This window comes from Camellia sinensis, chromosome 1 (assembly GCF_055761805.1).
Source record: "Camellia sinensis isolate YWXY chromosome 1, ASM5576180v1, whole genome shotgun sequence".
Taxonomy (NCBI): domain Eukaryota; kingdom Viridiplantae; phylum Streptophyta; class Magnoliopsida; order Ericales; family Theaceae; genus Camellia; species Camellia sinensis.
The window spans coordinates 140929096-140945517 of NC_138961.1; the positions used below are offsets into that span (position 1 = coordinate 140929096).

General features: G+C 33.0%; 1 protein-coding gene across 2 annotated transcripts; it reads left to right on the plus strand.

Annotated features, from left to right (window-relative positions):
* Positions 1-1234: 1234 nt before the first annotated feature.
* On the plus strand, positions 1235-15651 carry ATG13 (Autophagy-related protein 13). 2 transcript variants are annotated; one of them, XR_014339200.1, is made up of 5 exons: positions 1259-1410; positions 1808-3344; positions 3453-3634; positions 12069-12249; positions 15140-15651. XR_014339200.1 is itself a non-coding variant. In XM_028260289.2 (4 exons), exons 2-4 carry the CDS (start codon positions 1977-1979, stop codon positions 15450-15452), a joined length of 1863 nt encoding a protein of 620 aa, XP_028116090.1. In that variant the 5' UTR covers positions 1235-1410; positions 1808-1976; the 3' UTR covers positions 15453-15651. The 2 variants fall into 2 exon arrangements, 1 of the variants encoding a protein (XP_028116090.1); XM_028260289.2 differs by lacking the exon at positions 12069-12249 and having other exon boundaries at positions 1235-1410.
* Positions 15652-16422: the final 771 nt, after the last annotated feature.

A 16422-nucleotide genomic window follows, 5' to 3' on the forward strand; every position in this document is an offset into this window, starting at 1 on the left:
TTCGGTGATCTACGATCAACCACCACCATTTGTTCAGTGATCTACGTCCAAACTATTGCCATTTGTTCAATGGTATATATCTAAATTACCATTGTTTGTTCGACATTGGTTTTTCAAACCAAGAGCTATGACTTTGATTTCTCCATCTCTATTCCTCTCGCTATCGATCTCTCTCTTTGTCTTAGTCTAGAATTGTGAGAGTGGATCATGAACGTAGGCGTTGCATGTTGTAGCACCGTAAAGATGGCGGTATTTGCAGAAGTGATGGAAAACAATAGGAAGAGAGAAAGAGAAATAGTGATTAATGGAGATCGAGAGAGCGAGTGCGAAGATGAAGGAGGGGTTGACAGATCTACGAAAAAGTGTAAGAAAGAAAGACCGTCGAAAATGGTGATTTGCTAGAAAAAGGCCTGGCAAAATGGAGATTAAGGTACAAAGTAGGAAGAATATTTTGGAAATTATGGCAAGGTTCAAAGTAAATGAGGTGAGGAGCTATTTTGATAGGTAGAGATTCAAAGAAATAGAATATCCAAAGTAGAATGCCTATTATCCTAAACATAAATATTTTCTGTTATAGAAAAGGCAAAAAAAAATCATGTGATGGTTGCGCCTAGAAATAAAACAAACCTATCAACGCAAACCCCATTAATTACTAACAGAGTAATGGATTAATTAAATGGTGTGTTATATGTATTAATTAATATATTAATTAGTGTAAAAATATTAGTTATGATATTATTATGAAAAATGTTATAGATTTCAAATTTTTTACTAAATAAATAATTAAATGTTTCACATAAATATGGGTCAGTAAAATTGTGAATCCCACATCTATGTGAGACATTTGGTCATTTGTTTGATAGAAAATTTGATATCCCTAACATTACTCTATTATTATTGACCATACTTATTATACAAATTATAAATATCAAAAACTTGTTAAGTTATACCACATCATTAATTGATATATTAGTTAGTACATTAATTAATATATGTAACATTATTCTTAATTAAAAGGACTGAACTTATTTAAAGTTGAGTCAAATTTGAGCCTGGGATCGATAAAATTTATTATAGTTGTATTTTAATAATTTGGATCGTTGATTTTGTAAGTTATTATCAAAAAAAATTAATTAATTAATTAATTAATTTAATAATTTAAATTTTTTATTTTATTTTATTACCTTTATTTTAAAAAAATAATGATAAATATATTTTTAAAAATAAAAATATTATGATTAAAGGTCCATCAAATTGTGACAAATTCCATTATCTGAACTTGATAAGCCGAACCCTGATTAAAATTTAGATAGTCCCTTCACTGAAACAGCTCTCTACTCTACGCAATCATTCTCGTGTTCGATCCTCTCTCTGTCTCTTCCGGTGGCAGGCACAGATCTCTTCTTTCGTGTAAGTTTCCTTCTTTGAGTTCTCTGATCAGTTAATCTATCGATCTCTAAAGCGATCATTCCGATTTTGATTAATTTCACTAATTGAATAGTTTTAATACCTTAATCTGTGTGATAGTTTGTATTACTTGCAATCATCGTCATCGTCACCATCACCATCACCATCATCACCATCACTATATCATCATCCCGATTCTTCCGAATCACTTCAACTCAATCAGCTAGATCTGCTCACTTTATTGACCTTTTCAGTTATTCTTTAAGTAATTCATGGTATTATATGCATATACTTATTTCTTTAAATCTTTGTGATTCTAAATCTGCACGAATCTATGTGTGCAATCAACAAGAACAACTCTTTTGGTGAATTTCTGAAGGTGTATGTGAATTCGTTTCAGGTTTTATGTAGATAGTGAGCTTCTCTGTGGTAGATGATTTGTGTATATACATCTATGAATAAGCCTTAGAATTTACCTTCTTTTTGTGAAAGATTTGACGGGTGCAAAGTGGTTTGTAAGATGGAGGATAGGAAATCTGTATAAATATATTTTGTGGGCAGAGAGAAACATGGATTTGCAGGGTAATGTTCAGGCTGAAAATGGAAGATTCGAACAAATAGTTAATCAGTTTCTTTTGAAAAGCTTGCATATCATATTGGACTCTAGGGTTCCTTCGATTCGTCCATATGGTCGCAGTCGTGATCTGTTGTCAGGCACTCCTGTGAAGAAACTCGACAGATGGTTCAGCTTATATCTTGGAGATCGTCCTCCTGCTTTAGATAATTTGAGTTTCTGGCAAAAAAATTTAACGGAACCGATGATAATAGACGTATTACTTGTTCAAGAAGTGCCTGATTATTCATCTGAGCACAATCCAACCTCTTTGTTGGGATCGGGGAATTGTTTTGAGACTGTCATAGAAAGATGGGTTGTTCAATATGAGTATATCAGGACAGCGTTTCCTCAAGTTGGCGACTTTTCAGCCTCTTACAAGAAAACATATAAGAAATCAATCATACTTTTGCGTTCCCTTTATTCAATGATGAGGCTTCTTCCTGCATATCGGGCATTTCGAAAGCTATGCTCACCAAGTCAAGCTTCTGATTTTGGTATGAACTACAAGCTTTCTTCATTTAGTGCTCCATTTTTGAGGGCAGAGGAGGAAGTGATGAAGCAGTATAGTTTCCCTCCTGTAGATGCCCCACAAGGTCGCCTTTCCATATCTGTGACTTATCGTGAGAGTTTGTCCAATTTCAACCTTGAGACTTCTACCTCATTCCCACCACAGATTATTACAGACTATGTTGGTAGCCCTGCCACCGATCCTTTTAGGTCTTTACCCTCTTCAGAGAAGGGTTTCAGTGCTACATCCTTTCCATCAAGAGGGGGACGATCACCTTCTTCAACACCATTTCAACGTCCTCAAAGCTGGACAAGTGGCCTCCATAGGATGTCTCCTTTAATGCAACCCCTCAGTGGAGGATCTCCACCCTTGCATCGCACATCAACTATGCCACATGATTATTCTTCATCCCCTCCTGATACATATGGTCATCGGATTCAAAACTATAGGTTGCCAACTCATCATAAGACAACCAGTTTTGATGAGCACCAGCTTTCACCTCCATTCTCACAATCTCCTTCTCCATCACCCCCACCATATCTTTCTGGTGGTAATCCTATGCAAACCCGTCTGCGTTCAGAGACTGCCCCTGTTAGTATCCCACACCCAATGATGGGCAGAAGCCCTAGATACCTTTCACCCAATTTGTCTGATCCAAATAGACATTCACTCCCACCTTTTTCTCCCAGATGCACAAAGCCCGATCTATCATTACAGGATTCCCCGTCTGGAATACGGTTGCCAAAGAAATCAGACTCATCAAGAGCTTTGGATTTGAATTCTGGGACGGCAAACCAATTTTCTAGCCAAAAGGTAGTCCTTGCATTCTGATCCGGCTATTTTTTTGTTCCAAAAACCGAATTTTGTAGTTTTACTCGTATTTTTGTGCCTTCTGCTGAGGTCCATTGACATATTTTGTAGGTGTTAAGAGATAGCAAAGATGATTCAGGTCGTTTCTCAGGTTTGCTATCTTCAAGTGGCTCTCCACGCATTGGATTTTCAAGAAGCTCTAGTAGATTATCTTTCCAGGATGATTTGGATGATTGTGACTTCTCATGCCCTTTTATTGTTGATGATGTTGATACGTCAGATTCCCTCGCCAGGTACTTCTGTTTTATCTCCATTCTTACTGTCCTAACGTAGGCAGGAAATTTGTTGTCAGAGTCCTAATTAAAGTGTGACTATCTTGCTCTCTCATTGCATTGTGACCTATGACCTATCCAAGTATAGGTGTTTCGTCAATGATCAGAAGCTACACTACCTAAATTTAACTGCATGATTTTTTCTGTAATTTTTGAACTTGTAGCGGTACGAAAGAGTTGTTGTAGGAAAGAGCTTTTATTTGCTTTCTATTCAATTGGATCTGGTGGTTTGGTGGCATCTACGATCTGTATTTGGGTTGTAGAAAGTGAATAACAGAACAAAGTACAATAATGAACTTATGCAAGAAAAGAAAGTTCAATCTTGAAGTGAGAAGGAGAATACTAAAAGTTTTTCAAAACGAAAATTTAGGCATTCTCAAAGCTTTCATTAGGGCAGCTAGAATGGGGCTCAAGGAGTTTATATCCATAGTAGTTTGGTAGCTTAAGGTAGAAGGAATTGAAAGATATTGGATCGAACTCAGCAATGCTTAATCATATTTTTCATCTATTCTTCAATTAAACACCCCTTTTACAGTGCCTCGTAATTTGAAGTAGTTATACCAAGCATCCATCTAATGTAAAAACTAAGGCCAATCATAAATTAACTAGGATACAATGAATATGTCATTTTCTTTCAGTAGGTTTCAGACCACAATTTGAACCTTAAGTACTGAAGTTCTATAAAAACTATTGAAATAACCTTTGGGTCTTGAAGAGACCTTTCCAAGCACTAACTATGCAAAACAGAAATGGGGCAAAGTAACAGTTCTTGGGATCTTAATTTTTGCGCTTATATATATATATATTTCAAATAGTTTTTCTCTTCAATCTGTGTACATATATGACATAGTTCCAGGGGTAAATGCTGAACATATCTTCAGTGAGGAACATGTGCACCGGCAGGAAAGCTTTAGTTATACATGTGATTCTTGCTTAGTCATGTGATCTAGGTAAAGGAGCTATATTGGTCAATATTGTAAAAGGAGGGACAAATTTAACAAAAATCCATGATACCATTCTATTTATACCATTTGGTTTGTGGAGCCCATCTGTCTGTTGTGTAGTCACAGTTCACCGGAAAGTACAATGATAAATTTCTGAAAAAGAAAATGGAGTACAATATTGACAGTAGGGAAGAAAAGATGATGGAAAATGAAGAATTGTAAAAGTCTATTAGAACTTAATGTAGGCAAGCTCAAAACTTTTTAAAGGGTGGGAATGAGGATTGCTGATCTAGTCTATATAGTGCTTGTAATTTGCTTTTCTAAAAGATTGAATAAAATTAGAAGGGAGAAAATGAAAATTTTTAGAAGTTTTGGTTGTTCATCATCGAGAGGACCTTACAATGCCTGATAAAAGGTTCAACAAGCTAACTTGAACCTTCAATCTTAATAAAATTAACAGTAATCAAATGACTCAAGTTTCATCAACTTAACTTTTTTGCCAATCAGTTCTTGAGAATTATTTGAATATTTAGCAGTAAATGTTAAAGTGAATTGCGAGAAGAATCATTGGCAATCTCAAGTGACCTTTTGCAGAAGAGCTAAAAGCTATCCACAACTGGTAAATGACAGAAAAATTGCAGCTCTTGGGAGCTACCTCAAATTTTTACCGTGAATTTTCCCTGCAATCTTTGTACATATAACATATTTTGAGTGTTAACATATCTGTGGGTCAACATGAAACACTCCATTAAAAATCACTTGCTTAATTTCATGAAAGTGGCAAGACGATAAATAGTATTATGATAACCACATGTGGTGTTTAACTTAAACTATTTATTTTGTTGATGTAATTTAGAATGCAGAACCCATTTGCCTTTTGTCAGTCAGTTTTCCAATTTTTTGTAGTCGTAGTAGCAATGTCCTTGATGCCGCGTTTTAAGGTAAAGGGAGGAAGACTGGGTTGCTTAAGGCCGGAAAACTAGAATACAATCTAAGGATGACTTCTTTGTTGGCGAAACAAAGGGCTAAATAGCGCTAGTGATTCTCCCGGCTGCTTTATGTATCAGCGCTAGAGACATTCACCTTGCTTGGTTGGGTTTTTTTGAAATTTTTTTTGAAAAAGTCACTTGAAAATAGTTTTTTGAAAAAAAATGGTTGTTTGGTTTCCAAAAAAATACATCATTACCATTTCAAAATTTTCCTCCAAATTAATCATTGAAACAAATAAAAAAACACAAAAAAATCACATCAAAACATTCTCTCATTTTTTTAAATATATATATATATATACATACATACATATATGTATACATGATTCGACCTATGGTTACATTATGTGGCATGTACCCATTTATGGGTATATATCTTACCATTAACTGTATCACTTTTTATAAAATTTCCACTCATTGCAACCATAGAAAGCGTAATTTTTTTTTTCCCAATTTGGCATTAAAAAATTTATTTCGTATAATCAAATTTGAATAAATGTTATGCACAAAATGAAATCATAAATTTGTATTCGCAAAATCGTACGCTGGACAAATTTATGTAAAAAATTTCAATCTTCAACTTCTTATATAAATTCAACTTCACTAATTTTCATATATAAGGACACTCTATTTTTGCTTTTCTCCTTCATGTTAAAAGCACAAATATGCTGCATGTTTGACTGCCAATCTTAACTCAAGCCATAAAGCTTTTAATTTTGGCATCGCCATATCAGAGGCTCTGATAAATGCAGGAAAATGAGATCCAGAATAATATCCTTTTAAATAAATCACAACTAATGAAGACATGGAGATTATAATATAAAAAATGTGCACGAAGTATATATTATCAAAAAATATTAGATATATGATGTAGATTATAATAACTGTATTTATTAACCTTTACATAAGCAAGAAAGCTTCAATTTAAACAGTTATTAGCAACAAATTATCCTGCACCCACATATACATGAATGAATCTACACATACATCAATAATGGAGACCTACAAACAATTGTGAGAGGTTTCAAAAAATGGGATCTTCAACCATTTTTTCTACTTATAAAAGTTCTGTTTGTGTACTTTAAAAGACCAGAGGTGAAATCAGAGTTCACATAATTAGAGTCCACATAGTAGTCCAAGCAAACTAAGGAACTGCCACATAATTAAACATTGATTTGTTTTATATGTCCAAGCAAACTAAGGAACTACCACATGGCATTAAAAAGCTGAACATTTTCAACAGAATAAAGGTTTAAGGGATCTTCAACTTTTTCAGCTACCTAGGAAAAAAATGCACTGGTACATGAAGGATATAATGAGAACATCAATCAAAAAGGTGTTTGTAAAGAACAAAAGTCAACATAACATAGAATACCACCGCATTATGCATGACAATTTATACAAGTCCATAACTTCCTTTCAAAGCTGAACATAACTTCCTTACATAACCATAGTTGACAAATGAAATACACGGATTAAAAAAAAAAAAAAAAAGTAGGCGCCGATTTTTAGTGTTTTAGCTACATACGCTCACATACAACAACTTGGATGCTAACCAAAACGAAATTGCATCAGTACAAAGTCCATCATCCCTAAGCAAGCTTACGAACCCAATGCAGCTGCATGTTGGGTAGCATCAACATGAACATTTTCCTCGTTGCTTTATCGCGGAAATTCTCGCACGCCTTCACGTATTGGTCGGGAGTGATTTCGTCCATTGTTGCCAAACATTGGATACATGCTGCAATGGAGTTTTGTTTTTTCTCAGCCTGGCTCGCTTCAGCCATTTTGTTTTGGCGAGCAAAAAATTCTTTTTTGGCTGAAGCGAGCCAGGTTGAGAAAAAACAAAACTCCATTGCAGTATGTATCCAATGTTTGGCAACAATGGACGAAATCACTCCCGACCAATACGTGAAGGCGTGTGAGAGTTTCCGCGATAAAGCAACGAGGAAAATGTTCATGTTGATGCTACCCAACATGCAGCTGCATTGGGTTTGTAAGCTTGCTTAGGGATGATGGACTTTGTACTGATGCAATTTCGTTTTGGTCAGCATCCAAGTTGTTGTATGTGAGCGTATGTAGCTAAAACACTAAAAATCGGCGCCTACTTTTTATTTTTATTTTTAATCCGTGTATTTCATTTGTCAACTATGGTTATGTAAGGAAGTTATGTTCAGCTTTGAAAGGAAGTTATGGACTTGTATAAATTGTCATGCATAATGCGGTGGTATTCTATGTTATGTTGACTTTTGTTCTTTACAAACACCTTTCTGATTGATGTTCTCATTATATCCTTCATGTACCAGTGCATTTTTTTCCTAGGTGGCTGAAAAAGTTGAAGATCCCTTAAACCTTTATTCTGTTGAAAATGTTCAGCTTTTTAATGCCATGTGGTAGTTCCTTAGTTTGCTTGGACATATAAAACAAATCAATGTTTAATTATGTGGTAGTTCCTTAGTTTGCTTGGACTACTATGTGGACTCTAATTATGTGAACTCTGATTTCACCTCTGGTCTTTTAAAGTACACAAACAGAACTTTTATAAGTAGAAAAATGCTTGAAGATCCCATTTTTTGAAAACTCTCACAATTGTTTTTAGGTCTCCATTGTTGATGTATGTGTAGGATTCATTCATGTATATGTGGGTGTAGGATAATTTGTTGCTAATAACTGTTTAAATTGAAGCTTTCTTGCTTATGTAAAGGTTAATAAATACAGTTATTATAATCTAAATCATATATCTAATATTTTTTGATAATATATACTTCGTGCACATTTTTTATATTATAATCTCCATGTCTTCATTAGTTGTGATTTATTTAAAAGGATATTATTCTGGATCTCATTTTCTTGCATTTATCAGAGCCTCTGATATGGCGATGCCAAAATTAAAAGCTTTATGGCTTGAGTTAAGATTGGCAGTCAAACATGCAGCATATTTGTGCTTTAACATGAAGAAAAAAGCAAAAATAGGGTGTCCTTATATATGAAAATTAGTGAAGTTGAATTTATATATGAAGTTGAAGATTGAAATTTTTTACATAAATTTGTCCAGCGTACGATTTTGCGAATACAAATTTATGATTTCATTTTGTGCATAACATTTATTCAAATTTGATTATACGAAATAAATTTTTTAATGCCAAATTAGGAAAAAAAATTATGTTTTCTATGGTTGCAATGAGTGAAAATTTTATAAAAAGTGATACATTTAATGGTAAGATATATACCCATAAATGGGTACATGCCACATAATGTAACCATAGGTCCAATCATGTATGCATATATGTATGTATGTATATATATATATATATATATATATTTAAAAAAATAAGAGAATGTTTTGATGTGATTTTTTTGTGTTTTTTTATTTGTTTCAATGATTAATTTGGAGGGAAATTTGAAATGGTAATGATGTATTTTTTTGGAAACCAAACAACCATTTTTTTTCAAAGAACAGTTTTCAAGTGACTTTTTCAAAAAAACCCAACCAAGCAAGGTGATTGGTATTCTCAAATCCATCCCTCCCCCTACTCTTTATTGGCTCCTTTCATAGGAATGGAGTAGTCAAAGTAATTGCGTCTATCACTGAAGGCAGCCAAGAGTCACCTAGTGTTTTAGTATTACACTACTTAGCTAGTTATAGTTCATTAGAGTGTTTGAAATCCCTAAATCGTTACTCTGTACGGATTAATAGGCTGGAGCTATAGTCCGTATCTGTACCGTACTACTTGTTTGAAGTAGGAAAGAGTGTTCTATTTGTTTTTCAGCTAGTAACTGGTAATGGTTTGTTTCTCTTTGTTCGCTAGAGTCCATCAGCGGTAGTTGTGGGTGTTGTACCGTGTCATCTCGGGTTCGTGTCAAAATTACCTTAACATTAACCCGACCCGTTTATTATTTCGTGTTATCGTGTCGTGTTTGATTCTCGTCGTGTTAATGTGTTATGTTAAAAAATTTCACTATTAAATAAAGATTTAATTACTGAAAAGTCCTATTTACAAATGTTATGCTAGCTTAGGTCCTTGCATAGTAATGTTTTAGATAATTGTTTCACTAACTGATGAAAAAAAACAGAGCATGAGATTAAACGTTTTTGTCCTTCTACTTATTAGTTTGATTCAACTATCGAATAAAACCGAGAACATTATCAGTTTTTTTTCATTTTTATGAATTTTTTTTTTTAATTTTAAATTTTGCACATTAATGTTTCATCATCATGCTCCTTTATAGACACAAAATTTTCAGTTTGCATAGAAAAATAATTCAGTTTTTTTCATTTTTTTCAAAAAAAAAAACATTCACGGTGTTTAGCTTCAATTTTATGAATTCAATTTTATGCAAATTAAGTTTTTTGCTTTTCGTATTCTTTTGTTTTTAGTGAATATTTTTGAAATTTTAAGCAATTTTTTTACTTTTTTAGATACACCTTACTTAGATGCACGTAAAAAGTAAATTATTTATAAAAAAATATTTTAAAAAATTCATAAATACACAAGAATAAGAAAAATGTACTGAATTTTTGTTTTTTTTTTTTTTTGGTATTTATTGAATTTCTTAAAGATTTTTTTTTTCCCACAAATATTATACTTTTTAAGTGTATATATGTTAGGTGTATCTAAAAATTAAAAAAATTGCTTAAAATATTAAAAAAAATCAGTAAAAACAAAAAGACACGAAAAACAATAAATTTTAATTTTCTAAAAGTGAATCCTGAGTTATAAAACCAAACAAACTGATTAGTTTTTTTTTTTTTTGCACGTAATTTTTTTTTTTAGTTTTCTTAATTTGAAAATTGATGTTTTAAAGTTATGAAAATTAAAATAAAATGTCAAATCATCATGTTCCTTTATAGATAATTATAAATGTCGAAAAATCATTGTTTAAAGGGCAATTCCAACTATTAAAAATTTAATGGCACTTGAAGGTGTAAAAAATCTTAGTTAGGACTTAATAGAGTATAAGTTCATAAATTAGGATTTGTGTAAATGCCCTTTACATAAAAATGTCAAATGTATGAAAAAAATTTAAACATTTCTTCACAGGTTAAATTTAGTGAAACTAATCTCTATTAAATGAAAATATTTGATTTAAACTTAATTTCATTTTCTTAATTTATGAAAATTATATTTTATTATTATATTTTTTTACTAGATTAACTCAAATAATAGACAAAAAATATATTAAGTTCAATTAAAAACAAAAACAAAACCTATATTAAACTTAAAATCGTATTTTACATACTTTTTAATAAATTGGTTGTAATTACGTAAGAGATTAAAAAATGTCATGATATTTTTTAGTGGAAATAATATTAAATGTGTAACTAATTCTTCATTATACGGGTTATCCGTGTCAATTTTGTGTTATATAGATTTGACACTAACCAGGCCTATTTAATATTCATGTTATTCGGTTGTGTCAGGAAATTGTCAACCTTAACCTGCTAATTTTGTGTATGGTTTGAGTCGTGTTATCGTGTCGTGTCGCAAATTCTCACTCCTAAGCAGCGGATCTAAAGTCTAATGCTTCTTGAGTAAGCAAGCAAAGGAACCGGCTCCTTCCGTCCCTTCGTCTCGCGACAAGACTTGTGATATAATATAATCTATCTATACCTCATTCGGTTTTTTTAGATTATTCAGTAAGATATGGTTTGATGTTTGATGTCTTGCTTCACTAATTGAAGTCTGTTCCTCGTGAACTCCGTTAGCAAGGCGCTGGTCCTTCCCCCTCGTGTTAGTCAATCTGCTCTCTCGAGATGGCAATTGATTTCTTTTCTTCTAGAAGTTTAACCATAGTAGCTAATTGTACATGAAATGGGTGCTCTTAAAAATAATTCCTTGCCTTGCCAAACTATTGAAGTTTTCAAAAACTCTGTTAATGTTGTGCAGCTTTTATTTACTGTAGATAGCTGTATTTTATGACATACAATGACATAATTTAAGCATGACATCTCCTTCCTTTTGGGCAAACTATATATTACCTTTGAAAGTCATAAAAACATCCCAAGTTTTTTTTATTGTACTATCATACATAGGATTACAAATTGCCTGGTGCAAGATACGGTGAAGCATAATGAAGTGGATATGCATTTTCCGAAGGAAAATATATTTGCTGAACTTGTAATCATTGTAGAAACCTATTGATGGACATGTTGACTAAAATATTGTACGTGTGAATTGTGGTACATAAGCAAGCTTGGCATGTGATGTCTCTGCATGTGCTTGAGGGGAGTTCCAATAGCATTTTAGACTGTTATTATCATTTGGCTTTTTGTTTAATTAGTCAATTAGTAGTGGAAACTCCTTGCATTGTTCCTTCTTTTTTTTTTTTGGTTAAGTTTCTTGCATTGATCCCTACTTTTTCTTCATCTCTTCTTTGCCTATTCCTTGGATCAAGGAAAATAAAGCATAAAATTAGGTCTGCCTTTCATTAATTTTGTTGCTACTGGTGTGCATGGAAAAGATTGAATTTGGGTTTGCTGGGAAAGGCTTGATTATCACAGTATGCCAATTCTTCATTGCCTCGTGGTGGCAAGTTGGCAACAACGAAGATTGATAATGGAGTAGCAAGCTCACAAGTGACACTGTTAGAATCTTTGTTTTGGAATACTAAGCAGAGATAATTGTTTTCCCAAAATTTTCAGGTGCACTTTCCTTGAATGATGACGATTAGAATGTTCCTTGACATTGTTTTTCTTTTTTCTCTTTAAATCAGTATAACTAATTAGTAATATTCTGAATGGTGTTCTAGATGATCCCAAAGTTCATTTGAACTTGAGGACGCATGTAGATTATATCGAAATGAAATCAGAAGTCTTTCTTTTGCTACTTCAACTGGTTTAAGCCAACCCACTTTAGATATTGTTAGGGCCATCTAGATATTGTCACCTCACCATTACATTTCATTTCTTTCCCCTCTTTTTTAATAATAAAAAAATAAGAGCTTCAGATCTTAGTTGCACGAAGCGGGAGCGGGAGAACGTGACCATTTACCGGAGTCGTAGATTAGGAGCGTGTATGTATTATTTTTATAAATTATATTTTTAATTTATCTATATTATTTTATTTTTATTTTTAATTGACATGTATAATATATATTTTTTGCGGATTTATTCAAATATATTAAAGTTCTTTATTTTATTTATTTTTATATTTTTTATGTAGTATGCCTGTTTTTTAATTGGCTTTGATTGTAATATAATTAGTATCCAATATTTTTTGAATTTGTAAGCTAAGACCAACTATAGGCTCAAAATAAAATATATAATTAAAAAAAGAATGATAAATACAGCAAATAAGTGGGACAGCTGTGTCGTCTTCTCTGTCTTTGAAGACTGGGCTGATTCGTTCCTTCGACCTCTCTTGGTCTGTTTCGCTTCATCTTTTTTCGAAAGGTATGCCGTCGTTGTTGTTGTTGTTCTTCTTCTAGCCCATATCTGATTATAATAAAAATCATATTCTTTTTTTTTTTTTTTTCCTTTTATCAGATCCATATCTTTAGATCTATGCCCAAATCTACTTCAGATTTTTTTTGTTGCTTCGGGAGTTGTTTGATTTTCATCATTGATCCCATCTTGGATAGAATCACGTTTCTCTCCCAAAAGAATCGTGATTTTCTCTCTAAAGAATCGCGTTTCTTACATGATTCTGATTCGGAAACACAAAATCGCGTTTCTTCCAGAAAATCGTCACCTACTGTAACGATTCCTGCTACTAAGCTTCAGATTACCTTCGACCATTTTTTATAAGCTTCTTAACGTTTCCATCTTTGTTGTTTTTTTGAAGTTTTCTTTTACTTACGGTACACATTTTCTTCTTTCCATCAAAATGTTCTAAATAATGGAGAGTGAAGATTGAAAATCAGGATAACAAATTGTGAATAATTTCGTTACTTGGGTTCGATTATTAACAAGGATGGTGATATTGGAGATGATATGATTCATAGAATCAAAGATGGTTGACTCAATTGTCAATTATAGGATTGCATCTGACATATTATATGATCAACAAATACTAACAAAATTGAAAGGAAAAATTTATACTATAATGGAAACAATGCTTTAAGGGACAAGAGTGTTGGACAACTAAGAAGCAACATGTGTATAAAATGAAGGGAAAATATCAAAAAAATGATAGGGAAAATAATTACAAACTCATGAAAGTACAATGCTCATTTGCAAAAATTTAGTGCATAAATCGCTTTTATTTTCATGAGTTTGAAATTATTTTTTTACTTTTCACTTATTGGATATTCTCCTTAAAATGAATGTAGCTAAGATGAGAATACTTACATAGATGTATCGTAAGACTAGAAAGAATAGAAGTAGAAACGAATATATTATCGAAATAGTAAGAGCAACAAACACCTATTGAAGTTGAGGGGCTTTCTTTTTTCCCCTTTATTTTTCTTCTTTTTTGATGACCGGGTGTTTGGGGCAGCTTATGCATACTTTGACTAGTCCCAGGGTCCTAAGGTTAACGACCTGTCAAACCTCCAATGGCCCCAGTGTTTGGGATGTTTGGCCTTCGTGGGATTTGACCTTGCTGATCTCTTGGGTGGTAAGCCAGTTAGCTGCCTCCCTTCCCACTAAGCCAAACCCTTGGGGTGCACCTATTGAAGATAAGTTGAGAGAGAACAAGTTAAGATGATTTTGGTTATGTGCAATGAAAACCTCTACATGTAATAGTAAGAAAGAGTGATATGATCACCATAAATGGAGATGTTAGGGTAAGGGGAAGACCTAAGTTGACATAGGATGAGGTAGTGAAAAAATATATGAATTTATTTAATTTAACTGAACATATAGCTCTTCATAGAACAGAATGACGGAAAATGATTCATGTAGCTGGCCCCACTTGATTGGGACACAAGGCTTAGTTTGTTTTGTTAGCCTATGTCCATATTGTGTGGAAGGAAAAAGGAATGCAAAAATCATAAAAATTCGTTGTCTCCACAAGTCTGGTCCCAAACACAACCAAGTCTAATTCCATATAAAAATGGAGAAAACCAGTGTAGACTCGTTTTAACATCTTATTCCCCATGTCCCATGTTTTGCCTAGTTCTGGCATTCGTTAATTTTGGTGCTACTGGTGTGCATAGAAAACCTTGAAGTTGGGTTTGCTGAGAAAGACTTTAATGATTGCAGTATGCCAATCCTTTACTTGCCTTGTAGTGGCAAGTTGGTAACAACTCTATTCATTGTTTTTCCAAAACTTTCAGGTGCACTTTCCTTGAATGATGATGATCAGAATGTTCCTTGACATTGTTTTACTTTTTTCTTTTTAAATCAATATAACTGATCATTAATATTTTGAATGGTGATCCGACTATCTCAAAACTTGAGGACGCATCTAGACTATATTGAAATTAAATCAAAAGTCTTTCTTTTGTTACAACTGGTTTAAGCCAACCCACTGTAGATATTGTTAGGACCATCTAGATATAACTTCCACCATTTTCCATCCATCTTCGTTGTTTTTTTGTAGTTTCCTTTGACTTACACAGCACACATTTTCCTCTTTCATCTTGTACAGTCAGAATGTTGATGGGAAAAAAGGTTCAGAGTTCACCACACAAGCATTCTCAATGGGTAGAAAATCACAAGATGCAGCTGTTGGTGCCCTTGTTCATATGTTGAGGACAGCACCACCACTGCGCCAAGATTCAAGCTGTTACTCATCTCGTTCCTCAAAGACTGAACTCGAGGGAGAAGTTGGTGCAGCTTCTGGGTTCTTTTTGGCTCGGAAGACTTCAGATGCCTTGGAGGAGCTCAGGGGTTACAGAGAAATGAAAGACCTCCTTCTCTCCAAAAGTGGGACTCCGGTGGCTGGCAAAGAAGAAGCCTAACCCTGCTGCTTGCTTGGTGTAATTTTGTTTTGAAACACAATATTAAGATTTCTGCTTAATGGTTCTTTATCACGACATTTAGTTTAACATGTGTACAGCAACATTTTTTAATGTTTACTCTTTAATTTTTGCGCAAGGCCTAACAGATCATGTACATTAAATGAATAGAAATCAATTACTATGAGACCAATTTACTGTCTTTTTTGGCCATTAAAATGTTCCACGGCTGTGTTTGGATTATGGATTTGGAAGGTATTTGAAAAGAAAGAGAAAAAAGGTAGGTGAAAATGTTGTTATATTTTATTTACATTGTACTCATTTGTTTTTGTTTTTCTTTTTCTTTCCAAATTTTTATCCAAACATATAATCCAAACATAGCCTCTACTAAATGTTTATTGTCGTGGAATAATGCTTCTCTTAAAATGGTAACTCATGAAAACATGCTGTACCCGTACCAGGTACTTATCGTTGTATGATACCTCGTATGGTATTTCTATATACGTACCGAATATATAAAATACGTACCCAATTTTTTTTTTCTTAATTTTTTGGCGTATTCAGACGTACCTAACATATACCCAAGCCGTACCATAATTCACTTGAAATAATATTTTCTTCTACTATAGAGATAAAACTCCTTTCACTAGACTTCTTTTTTATTTTTTGTTTTATACTTAGTATGATTTTAAAATTAAATTATGGTTTGTAAAGTTATTTAATATATTGACATTTAATTTTGATTTATACATTTACTTTTGGCATTAAATATTAATTGTAGGTTGTACCTTAACAAATTAAACCATTTAATTAATTTTTGCATTACTTTAAATTAAAAATAATTTTTTTTTACAAGCGTACCAAGCCGTCCCCGTACCCTAACCCTATTTTTTTTGAATTTTATCACGTACCTGTATTATACCAGTACTCGTACCCGTGCTTCATAGATGTTGAATGACAAGATCTAACCCGT

Bases quoted from the DNA above. Each gene is read 5' to 3' on its own strand.
- ATG13 (XM_028260289.2), top strand. From the start codon at position 1,977: ATGGATTTGCAGGGTAATGTTCAGGCTGAAAATGGAAGATTCGAACAA. The intron at 3,345-3,452 runs GTAGTCCTTGCA...CATATTTTGTAG, and splicing joins ACCAATTTTCTAGCCAAAAG to GTGTTAAGAGATAGCAAAGA. The intron at 3,635-15,139 runs GTACTTCTGTTT...CATCTTGTACAG, and splicing joins ACGTCAGATTCCCTCGCCAG to TCAGAATGTTGATGGGAAAA.